Below are 17,323 nucleotides of genomic sequence, written 5' to 3'. Positions count from 1 at the left end.
AAAATGCCACACTGGAAACTCCCTCTCCTCTGCAGTTTTATTTGTTTTTCTTATGGAGCTAAAAAAAAAAAAGATACGCATTCGTTTTCCTTTTGAGTTACGGCGAGGTTCCGTGTTCACATTTATTTTCTGCACGCTTTTTTTGCACAGATTTGGGTTTTGAAGTCTTTGCAGCTTTACTGGATCAGGACTGCAGAAATGCTCCTGGGTGCTAAAGGGATCCTGGTGAAGGGTTGAAACTCACGCTGGTCTGAAAGCTTTCACAAGCATCCAAACTAACATCCACTCCAGACCAGGAGGTGTTACTGTAGCTTTGGTCCGTCTTCTTCTGTGTGTTTCCCTGACGCACTGTTTTTTGTCACGTGTTGTAGAAACTTATCTATCTAAATCTGCTGTTTGGTTTGCTGTGGTGTGTTGATAGAGAGAAAAAAGGGGAAGTTTGCTGTATCTAGGAAGATGTTCATAGAGGAACACCTCTAACCCCCAGTCAGTCGAGGCAGATGACCGTTCACAATGAGCCTGGTTCTGCTGGAGGTTTGTCCTTCCCGTTAAAGGGGAGTTTTTCCTTTCCACTGTCGCTTCATGCTTGCTCAGTATGAGGGATTGCTGCAAAGCCATGTACAATGCAGACGACTCTCCCTGTAGCTCTGTGCTTCTTCAGGAGGAGTGAATGCTGCTTGTCGGGACTTTGATGCAATGGGTTTCCTTATATAGGAAATTTTTGACCAATCTGTATAATCTGATTGAATTTGACTTTGGAAAGTGCCTTGAGATGACATGTTTCATGAATTGGCGCTACATAAATAGATTGGAATTGAAAAAATGTAATTGAATTCATTATGTTGCCTTGAAGCCTTCGCCCCCAAAGCTTAATTTGCCCAAATCTTTAGTGTTCCACCCTGGATTGTTTTTTCATTCATAATGGCTGCAGGAATGTTACTGCTTCTGCAAAAAAGTGATGAAGTTAGGAGTTTCACCACAACCATTATAGTTTCCTGATAACCCGTTACCTCAGTCTAGTTCCGGCTCCGCAGCAGCAATAGAAATTTTGTCTGTCATTCAGCTAAAGGCTGGGTCACACGGCAGGATTTTAAAGTAGTCGGCCCATTTTCAGAGCCTGAGAGTTAGGACACGTAATGATAAACAATAAAAATCCTAGATAAAACAGGTTTTGATTGTACAGTGACAGATTTCATTCAGGATCATTTAGATGTCAGACGGGAAATCTTGCAAAACCTCTCAATATCCAACGTGAGCTCAGAGTAAATAAACATGGACGAAGAAGAGGAATAATGGTGATTAGTTTGTGGAATAATGTAACAGAGGAAAAAATATGACAAAAAAAAGGTTTGTGGTTAAAGGAGTGGAGACTGAGGCTGTACCTTTGCTGCACTTTGATATGGAGGCAAGCATTCAACAGGCTCTGTGCTTTTTTTTCTCCCCGGGGGACACCACACACACTAGGATGTCGGGGCAAGACAATCCAACATGTTGACTGTCCCCGATTTGAAGTCAGGGCGGTACCGACGGTCCACTGAGTGGACCAGATCGCTCTTAACACACCACACAAGGCAGGGTATTCTCTTAAGATTATTTTAAGAGACCCAGCGATAGTTGGCGCCTCTCGGAAGGAGAAGATCGGGGGCTAAAAGTCCTGCCGTGTGAACCAGCCTTAAGGAGACGACACTACCTTCTGCTACGGCAGAGAAGGAAATATCAGGATAAGACCTTTTCATAGCTGTTATATTTAAAAAAAATCAGATGTTTATGTAAACATAAGATAAGAAACTCCTTTATTGTCCCTCAATGGGGAAATTCAGGCATGCCAGTGGCAAAAAACACAATTAAACACTAAATCAGTGATTAAAAAAAAGTCAGCTAATCTAAAGTTAGTTGTAAACACCTGAAACATCAGCACCCTTTAGTTTACTTATATACACTGCACAAAGGGAACTAAAAGTAAGCCAAGTTTTCTAGAAATGAGTGTAGTTGTCCTTGATTTGAGCAGGTAAATGAGATGATCTGCCAATGGAATAAGAGGTTTGCACTTAAAATAGGAACAACTCATTTCAGGGTTCTTATCACAACTGTTATTTTAGGGGTCAAAATACTCTTTATAGCAGTTATATTTAAAAAAAATCATATGTTTATGTAAACACAAGCTAAGAAACTCCTTTATTGTCCCTCGTTGGGGAAATTCAGGCATGACAGTGACAAAAAACACAATTAAACACTAAATCAGTGATAAAAAAAAATCAGCTAATCTAAAAATTCTAGTGGAACAGAAACTGATCTTGTCAAATTAAATAAAACAATAAAAATAAGATGAGCATCGCTTAAACCTCAGTATTCACTCATGCATGTATCAAAGGAGGGAAAGAAGTGCTGAAAGCCCAGTTGCTAAAGTGTGATCATTTAAAAGCGGTTATGCTCTGAAACTAAATAAAAATCTCTGCTTCCATACCAGAGGAACCCTTTAACATTAGCAGCAGCATATATGGGCTGTGGCTGTAGTTGTTTATTTTTGCTCTAAGCATGAATGCTTTAAAATGGCACACAGTCATTTATCTGACTGGAGGATTTACCCTTTTGACCAAAGAAACAGAAGTGTGATTTTAAAATGTATTGAGTTTAAATTAACAGGAAACATGAACTAGAGATGTTTAGGTGGAAAAAACTGATATCTACCACACTGGCACTTTTTTTTTTTTTTGGAGATAAATTTGAACCCTGGTAAACAAGTTGTGGAACCTGAGAGTGAAAGTTGTGGTTCCTGGATTCCTCAAGAGAAAAAAACCCTTTATGCCTTTAGGTTGTGGTGCAACGTTGCAAATTACAGTTAACTTTTACATCTATAGTTGGTTTTAAACGTATTTTGTCGTCATAAAGTTCCGTTTGTTCTAATTTACAGGTTTAAATAATGTTTTTTGTATTTTATTAGGAAGGTTTGAATGCAGTCACGTTACCAAAAAAAAATCTTCTTTAATACTCCTGTTATTACTACTACTGCAACTTGGCTGATAAATTAGGAAAACAAGTCAGATTTATTTTAAATAACTGTGAGAACAAGTACATTTTGTCCAGTCAAACCAAAAATTGATGCCTCTGGTGTAACTTCCCTAATGTTGTAGTTCTCAGAAAACCACCTTTTAGACAAGAACTGAGACGTCGCTGTCGGTCATTTGTCTGCCACGTACGATGTTGTAATCTCAGAACGAGTTACGTTTCTTCATTTGAGAATTTCAGAAGGTCTGTAATCTCCGTTGCTCTTATTTTCTCTGCAGTTCTCCACTCATCACGTCTATCCTCTCACCTGTTTGTGGGTGAAACCGATTACTGAGGACCGCACCGGACTGTGAGTTTCTTCAAGAAATTCAAGCCAGAAATGTTTGACCGATGCAGACGGGTTATTTTGTAACATAAATTTTGAGCCCCCAGTGTTCATTCAATCATTTAAATCATTAGGGAAGTTAAGAAAAGCCTTTATGTAGAGAATTTAAAAGCTGTGATGTAGTTTTAACCAGACGTGGAAATGGTGCAACCTCTGAGCCATCTTTCCAGATCCCGTACTTTTTCTTTTTTGCATCTTGCGATTTTGACTGATAATGAAAGTAAAAGTTGAAAAAAGTCATCTAACGTATTACTGGAATAAAAGGTGCAAACTAGACAGTTTTTTTCCACCCCTCAGAGACACTCATTGGAGGAAGATAAATGGGTTCCTAAAAACCAAACTTCCTTCCTGTAATTATTAATTACAATTCTTTTCTAACCACAATCTGCTGTCCTGTACATGAACTTCTCCACCATGTGACATGTAACACTGATTGATATCAGTGTTAAATTAACAGATAATTTGTGTCCTTTTTAATTCTCAAACTGCACAAAAAGGATGATCTGCTTCTAAAACGGAGCCACAGAACAACAAGTATCTCTGCGTAAATGGAGACTGGCCACATTTTTAAATAAAGGTGTTATGCATGCGTTTAGGGTGAAAAACCACTCATATTTTTATATATTTTATTGTAAATTTACAGCCGCGGAAAATGGCTCCGCTTTCTGAAACACAAATATCCTAGCAAGTAAAAGCTGTTTGCTGCGGCTTGCTGCACAGTTCAGGCTTTAGACTTAGACTTTAGACAACTTTATTTATCATTTTGTATGCACAAAGTGCGTACAGAACGAAATTTCATTTGCGTACAGCTTGAAAAATCACAGTAAATTGCAGTAAATTTCAGGATAAAGGTGCAGCAGTGATTTATGTAAACAATTGAAATGTAAACAATGCAGGGGAAATAGACAGTGTGCGATTCACGGTGTCCAGGTGAGTATTACTTTACAAAAAGCAGCTGCGGAGGTGAGGAGCGAGAGAGCCACATCCACATATAGCCGAATTAAGATACCCCCACGGAAAGGTTTGAGCATAATAATGAAACCACCTGAAGCTGAACAAGCCGTAATAGGCGTTGTAATACACCAATGGGTGGCGCGGCCCAGCGGGGAAGTGCTGTAGGAAGAAAGAGAAGAATGCCGACTGCTTTCTCTGCCGGAGTTTTTTTTCATAGCAAATTATCGCAAATCACATGAGTACACAGCTACACTGCAAAAACAGATCTAAAAATAAGCAAAACATTCTTAAAATTTGTGTTTTTGTCCTAGATTTGAGCAGGTAAATAAGATTATCTGCCAATGGAATGAGTATTTTGACCCCTAAAATAAGATAATTAGACATCCTGCACTTGAAATAAGATAATGGAGATGAATTGTTCCTATTTTAAACAGCAAAAATCTTATTCTATTGGCAGATGATGTTATTTACCTGCTCAAATCAAGGAAAAATACACACATTTTAAGAACATAATTATTTTTAGTTCCATTTTTGCTGTGTATATAGACACCATATAATAGTTTTCCAATTGGATAAAGTTTTTTTATTACTTCAGTCAATGTTTTTCTTTGTTCAATTTAGTTAAAGCAGATCAGGGTGTGCAGAATCTGTGCAAATGCTCAACTTTTTATATCCCCTGAGTGTTTTATAAGTAATCACTGGTATATATTTCAATGAACTCAAAATAAAATTGTTCACAGAATTAGATTATGTCATCTAGAATAAATTAATCATGACTCAGCTTGATTGGTTTTGCTGGTGACCTTTGTAAATGGGTAAATATAAGTTAATTAATGTCATTTTATTGCACTTTTTCAGCTACGCCATTAAAATAATATGTCCGGAGGAGAGTTTCACACTGGTGGCCTCAACACCAGAGGAAAAGGTACAAATGTAGTTTATCTTCTCGTTGCACACTTATTGTCACTCAGTATAAAAATGTTTCTGCCCAACCCTTATGCCGATTCTTTAATCCGAGCCGTCTTGTCGTCGTGCAGAACAAGTGGCTGCGGTCTCTGAACCAGGCGGTGGATCAGGTGCTGGGCGGCGCAGCTCAGGGGTCTTCCCCGGGGGTCACGGCGGCCGTGTGCCGCACGGCTTCGTACAAGTTCGTGGCAGATGAGCGATTCAAAGACGCTCAGTACGCGGGAGGCTGGCTGGCAGGACGGGTCCACGGCAGGTCAGAGACAAGCAGGTCACACTCAGGCCGTGAGGCTGCATGCAGTCGTCGTTAATCCATCGTTAAGTTTGTGTCATCGGCATAAAAACAAACAGTTTTATGAATTATAAATAAAGAGAATGATAGAAAGTGATAGTTAGATGCAGTGAGCTACAATAAACTTCAAGGGAAGCCTGTATTGGTAAGTCTGTTTCAGTAATGCCTTATTTATTTAGAGCAGGGGTGTCAAACATATGGCCCGCGGGCCGGATCCGGCCCGCCGAACAATTTAGTCCGGCCCTGTGGCTAAATGCATTATCATTATAAAAAAAAAAATGTGGCAATAAGAATTTTTGTCTTAATGCCAAAAAGAGCTCATCAGATTTGATTTTCACAAGTGGAGCAGTACTGCTTTTGCCATAGTGCTCCGCTTGATTTATGAATGTGAATAGTTTTATTATGATTCATGCGGGGAATATCTCAAATGATATGGATACTACAATGGGAAAGTAGGAGAGGAAAGGAAGAACAAGAAGAAAAAAAGAAAAGGTGAAAGAAAGAGGAGATAAAAGGAAGAGAATGATAAAACAATTATTGAAAAAAAAACATGTACTTCGTTTAATTGAAAATCTGCAGTTCCTATATTGTCCACGAGGGGCGCTGTGTTTTAATTAGCAGATTAAGCTTCAGGTGTGGAAAAATTTAAATCATTTCTTAATTTTTATCTGTTTGATGTATTTTGTCATGCAGGACAGTGTTTTTAAGTTCCAAAAAATGTGAATCAATGTTTTTCAACATTGTACAATCACTGTGATCAGTTCTTATGCATAATGCACAAGTAAATGTTTAACTGAGTAAAAGTATTGTTAAATTGCACATACTTTTTATAAAAACGCTGAGGTTATTCATAATATATTGTGTAAAAGTGAAATTAATATAAAAATCAACAATAAGTCCACTTTTATTAGTTCTATTTAATCTTGCAATGAGTTTACTCATGTGGCCCTCTTGAGATCAGATAAAGCTGTATGCGGCCCCTAAACCAAAATGAGTTTGACACCCCTGATTTAGAGTATCAAGAAATAGTGATAAATCAATGAAAAGATCATTTAATGCGATACAGAACAGAAACATTGTGTAACTTTGTTTAATCAAGCCGGTAAAGCTTGTCGTCTCCTTTAAAAGTGGTGAAAAGCTAAAGGTGTAATTTGCGGGTTTTCGTTTTCAGAGGAACCATGAAGTGGCCGGATGGGCGCCTGTACAAGGGAAACTTCAAGAACGGACTGGAGGACGGGTCTGTATGAATCCACGCGTTGGTTCTGTCCAACACGAGACATTTCTTTATCTTATAGAGACAAAGAACCACAGGAGAGAATTTGTAAAGTGCTTTGTACAGGAAATAGCAGCGTTTTCATCATTAACTGCAAATTTAGCATCTTCACCAGGAATAAAACTGTAACCACAGCTGTATTTATCGTTTTTCTTTTTTTTTTACCCCCCCCAGTTATGGAGAATGTGTAATACCAAACAAAGCGCAGGACAAACCCGACACTTACCAAGGACAGTGGAAGGAGGGAAGGATCCATGGTTTTGGCAAATACAAGTCAGTATGCTGTTTTATTGACACTTTTAGGTGAGCAGGGAGCTTTTGTACGGATAATTTTATGAACGTAAGCTGCCTGAAACATCAGCACCTTTTAGTTTACGTATATACACTGCAAAAAGGGAGCTAAAAGTAAGTCAAGTTTTATAGAAATGAGTGTATTTGTACTTGATTTGAGCAGGTAAATGAGATGATCTGCCAATGGAATAAGATGTTTGCACTTAAAATAGGAACAACTCATTTCAGGGTTCTCATCCCAACTCTTATTTTAGGGGTCAAAATACTCTTTATAGTAGTCATATTAAAAAAAAAATCATATGTTTATGTAAACATAAGCTAAGAAACTCCTTTATTGTCCCTCGTTGGGGAAATTCAGGCATGATTGTGGCAAAAAATACAATTAAACACTAAATCAGTGATTGAAAAATCAGCTAATCTAAAGTTAACTGTAGTGGAACAGAAACTGATTTTGTCAAATAAAATAAAACAAATATAAGATAAGCATTACTTAATCCTCAGTATCCACTCGTGTGTGTGTGTGTATCAAAGGAGGGAAGGAAGTGCTGAAAGCCCAGTTGCTAAAGTGTGATACTTTAAAAGCGGTTACGCTCTGAAACTAAATAAAAATCGCTGCTTTCCATCTCAGAGGAACCCTTTAACATTAGCAGCAGCCTATCTGGGCTGTTGTTTATTTTTGCTCTCAGCATGAATGCTTTAAAATGGCACACAGTCATATCTGACTGGAGGATTTAACCTTTTGACCAAAGAAACAGAAGTGTGATTTTAAAATGTATTGAGTTTAAATTAACAGGAAACATGAACTAGAGATGTTTACACTCAAAATAGGAACAACTCATCTCCATCGTCTTATTTCAAGTGCAGTATATCTAATGATCTTATTTTAGGGGTCAAAATACTCCTTCCATAGGCAGAGAATCTTATTTACTGGCCCAAATCAAGGACAAATACACCAATTTCAAGTAAATTTTACTTAATTTTAGTTCCCTTTTTGCAGTTTAGGCGTTACATTTTTTTTTTTTCTGGCCATGAGTGCCGCTTCATGTTAACTCAGAGCGCCCCCTCCTGTGTGTCGTGGCTCGGACTCAGGTACGGCAGCGGAGAGGTGTACGAGGGCTGCTTCTGTGACGGGCAGCGGCACGGCTACGGCATGCTGAGCTCCGGCAAACTGGCCCGGACCACTTCAAGCGTCTTCATCGGCCACTGGGTGCAAGACAAGAAGACCGGGTACGGCGTCCACGACGATATCATGAGGTACGAGACGCCGCCGCCTCTAGTTTTCTGCTCTGAGGAATGACGTGTGTTTGAATGCCGAAAAGTAACGTGGAGTGTTCCCTTCTTGGGTAAGACACAGGAGTAGTTTAAAAATAAACAAAAGAACAGTTTAGTCAAGTTTTGGCACCATGGCTGCTAAAAATATCTGCTTTAAAAGGGCAGGGAAATGAGGCCTCGATGCAGCCTGGGTGCCGGTTAATCAGTGAGAATGCTGTATAGCATTCTCACTGATTGTTTTCCTGTTTTTCTTTATTATTATTATTCCGTCGCAGTCTAACTACTCCCGCATACTTCAACTGATTACAACAATTTTGGTATCAGAACGTTAGGCTCGTTCCCGGCATGACTGCTATATCTCATGGTTATGCTAACTTTTAAATTTTTAAAATATTTCACTTTTTGTGCGATTTCTTTTTTTTTTTTGGCTGTTCCCATTGATATCAATGCTAATTTTTTCAAATTCTTCCATTTGTTTTCAAATTCTTCAAATTTTTAAAAATTCATTCAGATTTTTCAAATTCTTCAAATTCTTCAAATCCCTTCAAATTTTTTTCAAATTCTTCAAATTTTTCAAATTCAAATTCCTTCATATTCTTCACATTCTTCTATTTCTTCGAATTCAATTTTTCCAAATTCTTCACATTCTTCTATTTCTTCTAATTCAATTTTTCCAAATTATTCAAATATTTTCAAATTCCTTCAAATTTTTTAAATTCCTTCAAATTTTTCAAATTCTTCAAATTTTTTCAAATTCCTTCAAATTTTTTAAATTCCTTCAAATTCTTCACATTCTTCTATTTATTCTATTTCTTCTAATAAAATTTTTCCAAATTCTTCAAATTTTTCAAATTCTTCACATTCTTCTAATTCAATTTTTCCAATTTTTTAAAAAATTTTCAAATCCCTTCCAATTATGATTTCAATGTTTTTCAGCTACTTTTTCTCTTCTGCAGGGATCTTCTGCATCTTCTGCTCAAATCATTCTGCAGATTAGCATTCTCACTCGCTGTTACGCAGGAACAGCTTTTTCTAGTTTCAATAGTTTATTTTTTTTTTATTGCTTTATGTCCTTTTTGTTTCTCAGAGGAGAGAAGTACATGGGCTTCTGGCTGGATGACCAGCGCCACGGCAGCGGTGTGGTCGTCACCCAGTATGGAGTTTATTTTGAAGGGTCGTTCAAAGAAAACAAGATGAGCGTAAGCACAGCGGCCAGGAGCATAGTGAACATAATCTTTTTGGAATAGTTAATTTTATTTGGTTTTATTGTGTTAAGGTTGCTTTGTTCTAATTGTGTGGATATTAAACCCAGGCGTAGATGGAGACATAAATATTAGACAAAAAGTAAAAAGGCTGGCACATTGCACGGCTTCACCAGCGGTTTTTCAATCGTTTTACGTCGGTGATCTCTCTCCGGTCTGCCAGGGTTCAGGCCTGTTGGTGTCAGACGACAACACAGTTTTCCAAGGGGAGTTTAGTGACGACTGGACCATCAATGGGAAGGGAGTTTTGACGCTAGCGAATGGCGACTGTCTGGACGGCCTCTTCAGCGGAGAGTGGAGGACGGGTCTGAAGGTGGTGGGAACGTACGTCAAGCCAACCTTAGACGGATACGAGGGCAAGGAGAAAAATGACCTACCGTGAGTATTAAATATTAAAGTATTAGACGTTATTTTCTAAACTGTAGTCAGTACGATTTGATCTGCAGGCTTAGTTTCCATCTCCTTAAAGGTATACTATGCAACCGGGGTTGATTTTCCAGCGAGGCTCCTCCCAGAGGGCGAAAGTAAAAGTGCACTGTTGTAAAGATGCTCAGCTGTCCTGGTTTCTCAGTCAAACCAGGCGCAGTTGTTTTGAGTTTAACAGACAGGCGAACGCAACGAAAAGTGGAAAAATCGGCAATACAAACAATGACTATCACAGTGAAAGTATGAACATCAGGGTTTCCTGCAGCGCTATCTTGGCGAAGCGGCCGCCGCGGCAACATTAAAAAAATAAATAAATAAATAATAATAATAAAATAAAATAAAAACTTGATATGCGTGCATGTTTATTTGACGTTAACACGCAGTTCTTTGTTGTTGCTTTCCCGCGTGCATATAGTGAATGGCAGGGCAAAAACACATGGAGTTCTCGCCGTAAAGCAAGACCGACTCTCGCGGTCTTGCACCAGACTTCTGAGCCTGTGGGTGCGGGCCGAGGGCTCCTGCAATGGGGTACCGCGCACGTGACGTAACCGTCTCAAGAGCAACGCCCCTTTTGCCGCTTAGGTAGGGCATACAGGAGAGAAAGCACGGATAACCCAGCTATTACAAGCGCAACAGAACCAGCGATATGACCGACTTTACAGCCGTTAAACTTTCCCAAAACGATGTCCCAGGCACACGGTTTACTGGTCGCACTGTCGAAGAACACACCAACCTTCAGCTCAAACGATGGCTTGAGGTTCGATGGCTTAAAAAGACTGGAAAACTGGCTGAGTTGATGAACGGTAAGCTTTGTTTTTTTTTCCTGCGCGGCGGTCATGGCAGCGTCGGCCGTTTTTTTTTTTTGTTGTTTGCAATCACCGTCCAGGAATGGGTATATGTTTAATGTTTGTCTTATTTGAAATGTTTTTGAGTAAGCTATCCTGGTAGCAGGCTATCAAGTTAGCGCCTGCTACCATGACAGCCTATATGCTGTCATGGTAGCAGGCGCTTCAATATTAACATGTCGGCCACCAAAATACTCTTACCTTGACTTGATGTCGCTGGAATTGGGTCAGGATGTTCTTCGGTTGTGCCCTTTCCTCCGACAAAATGCTTGCTACATATGTACGTGAATTTGGTAACTTTTTCCGGGTTGAACTGTTGTGTAGGCCGACCGCACCGGTGTACCAAGCGCACACATTTCTCCTTGGCAGTCTTGAAGAAAACATCCTTCATATGCGGCCGATCAGCGTACCTCGAGTCGCTGTTGCACGTTCCATAGCAACAATGTTTAAAAACCATGGTCTTAGATTTGGAAAAAGCAGTCGTTTACCGAGTAAAACCTAGGCTAACGCACGTCTCTTTTACAGCAAAACAGCGGCGGGTTTCCGGAGTTTGCCCCACTGCGTACCACGTGATGTGACGTCATCGTGACGTTGTGTTTCTAAAAATAGCTCGCGCGCGGTACCCCATTGCAAGTGCGGTATTTCCCCCACAGACCCCCAGGGCGGCCGAGAAAACCTTTGTTCGACCTGAAATTACTAATTTAATCATCCAAAACGGTATGGAACACATTAATTAACTGAAAAATGTTGCATAGTATGCCTTTAAATTCTGATGTGCAGCTAATATGCGGATATGTCAGAGTGTCCTAAAGTCTGAAAGTGTCTGTCTGGTCGACAGCTTGGGTCAGCATGTGGTGCCGGCGGCTCAGAGGTGGATCTGTGCGTTTGACGAGTGCTGGAGTCGACTCGGCTGCGACGCCAACGGCGGCGGCGGAGGGGACAGGACCGCGGCCTGGGAGAACATCGCTGTTACCATAACAGCGGCTCGGCGACAGAGGTAGGCTGGGAGTTCGTGTGGAGGAAAAAGGGTGGTACAGGACAGATTTATGTGAGTAATATTACAGGGTGCCTGCAGAATCTGGGCTTTCAGGGTGCTTGCGCAAGTCTTGAAAGTCTTAATAAGTATGGAATTTTGAAACACTGTTTTCCAGACCTTGAAAAGTCTTGAATTTTGTGTGAAAGTCTTAATAAAGTATGGGAAAAAAATGTGTGGTAGAATTTTACAGTATGCTCAAAGGCATTGTGAAATGAGAAATAGGAAGGTAGGCTATAAAACTATAATTTTACTAACTGGTCACGTACTGTATTAGCCTAATGGAATCAAACACTTGTTTGATGTGAAATTCATGTACTTGTGATTTTCATGTTTTGAAACGTTTTCATCAGTAAAAGCATAATTTACTGTGAATAATGCATTTGTTCATTGAATACTAGCCTATAAAAATTAACATTTCTAATAAACAGTTTGTACAATCTCAACCAATGAAGTAGGCAGTAGGCACACAAGTATACAAGTACATAAACTTATGGTGTTTCTGTTTTTCCATCGTTCTTGGTTCTGTTGTCTAAATCAGGGGTTTCCAAACTAGGGGTCAACGAGACGATCCAAATGATGATGCAACATTTCTGAATTTACAATGTCAGACATATACTTGTTTTAATAGTAAATGTATGCCTTTATGCACTGGAAGAACTTATATGTACTTATTTTCAGCATACGAAAACTTGTAAATATGTGAAATTAATCTTCAAACTCCTGTTTTTTGTTGAAATTTACTCTTCCGTGGCAAATCATTTATTTTCTTTAATCTACAATAGTCATAATAAAAATGTTCAATTTTTTGGAAATTACGAGAATCAAGTCATATTAGAAAAAAAGAACATTATGAGAAAAAAGTCATATTATCAAAATAAAGTCGCACAATCGTTTCAATGTTCTCATAAAATTACTTCTTTATCCTCGCAATTCTACTTTAGTCTTATAATTTTCAGAAAGAAAAAAAAAAAAAATAGCCCTCCACCCGCCAAAAGGGGGTCGCTGGCGATATGGCTTAAAACTTTTTTTTTTTTTACCAAATCCGATTTCTAGATTTTCTTCTTCATTTCACAAAAAGAAATGAAAGAAATTATTTTTAAAAGTTTCGTCTGGGAGTTGATCTGAATTCAAAGTGCAACTAAATACATGCTGTGAAATATGCTGGTAAAGCAAGATGGCGGCCCTGCCGTTGTAAATGAAAACATAACATGTTTGCTGCTAGTGGTATTAAATAATGAGCTTATAACAGACTTCACTTGTGTAACTTCAAACTAACTTCAAAGTAAATGAGTAAATTAAAGTGCCTCGTGTTATGGGAAGAAAAAAAAGTTTCCTCTCCACAATAATTGACAAGATATTTTCCTAAACATATATTCAGCATTGCAGGATGTTCTCTTCATGTTCTCTTCCAATTCAAAAAATACTTTATTTATCCCAGAGGGAAATTAAATGTTGATGTAACTCATTTGGTAAAGGAGTTATTATAAGTGGTGATGGCTGTGGGCAGGATCCGATTTACAACCAATCTGAAGAATCCTTTCAATGAATGACTGCATTGGCAAAATAAAATCCTGATTTTCCAAAAATGAAATCTTACAAAAAATTATAAATTCAAATTAATCGATTAAATCGATTTATCGCCCAGCCCTATCAGGCTCTGCCGCTGTTATTGTGGGAGTCACAGATTGAGAAGTTTGGGAAACTCTGGTCTAAACGTTCCTCCCATCCATGCATGCTATGCTACATCATTAGTAAAACCCGATTTATTATTAGTTTTTATTAATAACAACAATCAATCTGGCTCTGAGCCGTGATTGGCTGGTCACCTCTGACTCTAAATCAGACTCCTTGTGCTTGCTGCAGGTATTTACTGTCTGTTATGATCCGTTTTAATGTGTGTGCTTGTAGCCCAGACCTCAGTAAATCCCACACCAAAGTACTGGAGAGTTTGGAGTTCATCCCTCAGTACGGGGAACCGGTCACCACCGCAAACTACGACAACATAAGACGATACCTCACTAAGGTACAAGCACGGGCAGCTACCACTACCACGCCCGTGTGCGTGCAGCCGAGTCGTCGCAGGCGTGTGGAGTAACTTGTGTTTGCGTGTGACGGCGTCAGGCGTGCGAGACCCCCCACCATCCTCTGGGCTGGCTGGTGGAGACGCTGGTGACGGCCTACAGGATGACGTACGTGGGAGTGGGATCGAACCGCAGGCTGCTCCCACAGGCTGTCCAGGAGCTCCAGGCCTACCTCACACACTTCTACAGCGTCATCAGGTACGTTTTAATGCACCTCGTTAATTCAATCAAAGTGTTTCTGACATTGGAAGATAAGCAGGAAAAGAAGAAGGGGTTGGGGTAAAATGTTTCAGCTTCAGCTAAACTCATATTATTCTTAAGGTATTCCAAAAAAAGGTAAAAAAAAACAAAGCAACTGGACTTGTTTTCCGTAGTTGAAGACGTTTCACTTCCTCTCCAGGAAGCTTTCTCAATTCAAAAAGTCTGGAGTAATGTGGAGTACCAAGCTTTATACTACTGCCTAACAAAGGCCTTTTAATGGCTTAGATAACATGCAAATTCAACCGAATGCTATCTAAACCATTACAAGGCCTTTGTTTGGGCAGTAGTATAAAGCTTGTTACTCCACATTACTCCAGACTTTTTGAATTGAGAAAGCTTCCTGGAGAGGAAGTGAAACGTCTTCAACTATGGAAAACAAGTCCAGTTGCTGTTTTTTTACTTTTTTTGGAATGACCATGACCTGGATGACTGAGAATCTTCACCAGGCTATTCTTAAGGTAAATTTGCCTGATCCGTTTAGTTTGCTGCCACTTGTTGCTTAAATTATTTATAACTCTGATTATAAATGTCTCGGCATTCCCAAGTGAAATAATGAATAAGTGATGCTATTAAGCTTAACAGCATAATAAAATAATGTCTCATTAAAAGCAGAATATAAACTAAAGGCCGGTGCTTTTTGGTGGCTGATGGATGAATGAATGATCCACTGTGTGTCTCTCTATCAACTTTGCACATCTACAAACGTAAAAGTTTTCCCCGTTCTTCTCTGGAAAATAGATCAAGCTCTGTCAGCTTGGATGGAGAGCATCAATTTTCACATTATGCCACAATTTTCAACTGGATGTAGCTCTGGACTTTGAGTATAAAGAGTTAATTATAAAGTAGGTTGGATGGATTTTATCTAGGATGAGCCGATTCCATACGATTCTCGTTACATAGCTCATGATACTATATATTTGACTCCAAAATTGGTATTTATTACTTTCAAATCAAGTCATTCAATCAACAAAACTCAATTTATTGAACCCTGATATATTAACAGGAAAATAAAGTTTGGTTCAATACATTTAACGTATCACAGAAACCAAAAATGTGCCCAAACGTCTGATTTTAGATTAATCTCTTCCTCGATTTAAACAGTAATGGCACGCTGTTATTACGCCCTCTAGGGGTTGAAGGTTATATTGATACTGAAAGCCAGAATATTGATATTAAATTGTTTTTAAATACATCAATATTAATCATCATATTGATTTTTAGGCACAGCCCGGTTATAAAGCATACATTATGATATTGATCCACCTTTTTATTGGTACATCACAATAAATCCCAATAAAAAGACAAACTAATGTTAGTCTTTATATTTACTGCAGTCAACCAGAGATTAAAGCTCTTCCTTATTTTTAAAATATATTTTTTTACATGTGGCTTCAGAGGTGAGTCAGTGGTAAATGTGTAAAGCTTCAAACTCCTAATCGAACTGTAAATGTTGAACTGGACAATAAAAACGGTGGCTCTGCCTGCAGATTTCTGTTTCCGGGTTTACCGGACGATGGCGGCGTCATCCCAGACGCTCCGGACCCCGGTCCCTTTAAAAGCCGACGCAGCTCCAGCAGAGCGGAGCAGGGGTGAGTGTCATTTCTGAAGAAACAAAGTGAATGTAGACGTTATGACGTGGTCCTAAATGTCGTTTGGTTTTCCTTTTTTTTTTAGCGTTTTGGTGGTGAGCTGCTCGTCTCTGCTCCTCCCTCTGCTGCTGCCCCGACTCTACCCTCCTCTCTTCACCCTGTACTGTCTGCAGCAGGAGCAAGAGGAGGCGCTGTACTGGGAGCGCGTCCTCCGACTCAACAAGCAGCCCGACCAGTCGCTCCTCAGCTTCCTGGGAGTGCAGGAGTCAGTGTGCAGACACACACACACCTGTGCATGTTTTCTCTCCTCATACGCCGCCTTACAGAGGTAGATGTTGGTTATGCTGACTGATCATCTGAGGCTCTTTCTTTGGTTTTTCACTCGTAGGAAGTTTTGGCCTCACTGGATGTCCATCCTGGGGGAGAAAAAACAGGTCAGACATGGTTTCTTTCAGCTTTCACACTCACAGAGCCTTTCAAAAGGGTTCATACACTTTAAATGTTTCCACATTTGTCGCGTAACAACAACAGACTTCAATGTGTTTTTATTATTTTACCAATAACGTAAAGTTAGAGGTGAGTTGTAAAGTGGGAGGAAAACGATAGATGGTTTTAATTCTTTTTGACAAAAGTGTGTTTAGCATTTATTTATTTTTTTAAGCCCATTTACTCTGATACCTCTAGAGAAAATCCAATAAACTTAGAAGTCAGCCAATCAGTAAACAGTGTCCACTGTGTGATTTAACCTCAGTATAAATCCAGCTGTTCTGCGAAGGTCTCAGAAGTCTGAGGGGTTCATAAACGTATCAAAATAACAGCGCTGGCGACCACCTGTAAGCAGAAAGGATTTCTTTTTCGTTATTGGGGGGTACTACCACTGAGCTCTATTATACACTGGAGTGCTATAGTCCGCTGTTAGAACGAGTCGCTTTGAAGCCACCAGCCGCCATATTGGTACTCCCTATTTTCACACAGTAACTAGGGAATATGTGCGCTACAGCATCGAATAACGAGGATTTTCTCATGTTCAGGGGGTGCTTAAAACTTTTAAAATGTCAAATGCCATATACTATTATGTTATGTACTAAAACTATCAAGTATTAAGAAAGTCATGTGCTGAAATATTTTGCATTTTATTTATTTATTTATATATATATATATATATATATATATATATATATATATATATATATATATATATATATATATATATATATATATATATATATATATATATATATATATATAAATAAAAATAAATAACAATATACAAAAACATATATTTCAGCACCTAATTTCCTAGTAGTTGATAGTGTTGGTACATCCACTGACTGTAGAATTACCTGTGAAACGTTTTCAAACTGCTTGTTGTTGCAACCAAATCCTA

At 39.0% G+C, this 17,323-nt stretch overlaps 1 protein-coding gene across 4 annotated transcripts in view; it reads left to right on the top strand.

The window, feature by feature from the left end:
* The window catches only part of LOC105921930 (alsin-like), a 52,290-nt gene that overhangs the window by 27,798 nt on the left and 7,169 nt on the right, over positions 1-17,323 (top strand). For 3 of the 4 annotated variants that reach the window (XM_036139533.1, XM_036139531.1, XM_036139532.1), the window contains 14 exons: positions 3,285-3,355; positions 5,204-5,270; positions 5,383-5,564; positions 6,772-6,837; positions 7,048-7,146; positions 8,254-8,418; positions 9,524-9,635; positions 9,862-10,076; positions 11,808-11,966; positions 13,914-14,028; positions 14,127-14,284; positions 15,835-15,936; positions 16,022-16,201; positions 16,325-16,370. In XM_036139533.1, the coding sequence (XP_035995426.1) occupies positions 3,285-3,355; positions 5,204-5,270; positions 5,383-5,564; positions 6,772-6,837; positions 7,048-7,146; positions 8,254-8,418; positions 9,524-9,635; positions 9,862-10,076; positions 11,808-11,966; positions 13,914-14,028; positions 14,127-14,284; positions 15,835-15,936; positions 16,022-16,201; positions 16,325-16,370 (1,737 nt within the window). The remainder of the gene's footprint in view (positions 1-3,284; positions 3,356-5,203; positions 5,271-5,382; positions 5,565-6,771; positions 6,838-7,047; positions 7,147-8,253; positions 8,419-9,523; positions 9,636-9,861; positions 10,077-11,807; positions 11,967-13,913; positions 14,029-14,126; positions 14,285-15,834; positions 15,937-16,021; positions 16,202-16,324; positions 16,371-17,323) is intronic. The other variant, XM_036139534.1, reaches the window with a different exon arrangement.

This window comes from Fundulus heteroclitus, chromosome 7, assembly GCF_011125445.2.
Source record: "Fundulus heteroclitus isolate FHET01 chromosome 7, MU-UCD_Fhet_4.1, whole genome shotgun sequence".
In the NCBI taxonomy this organism is placed as follows: Eukaryota; Metazoa; Chordata; class Actinopteri; order Cyprinodontiformes; family Fundulidae; genus Fundulus; species Fundulus heteroclitus.
Note: the sequence above shows the minus strand (reverse complement) of the source record. Positions and strands in the feature narration are given on the sequence as shown.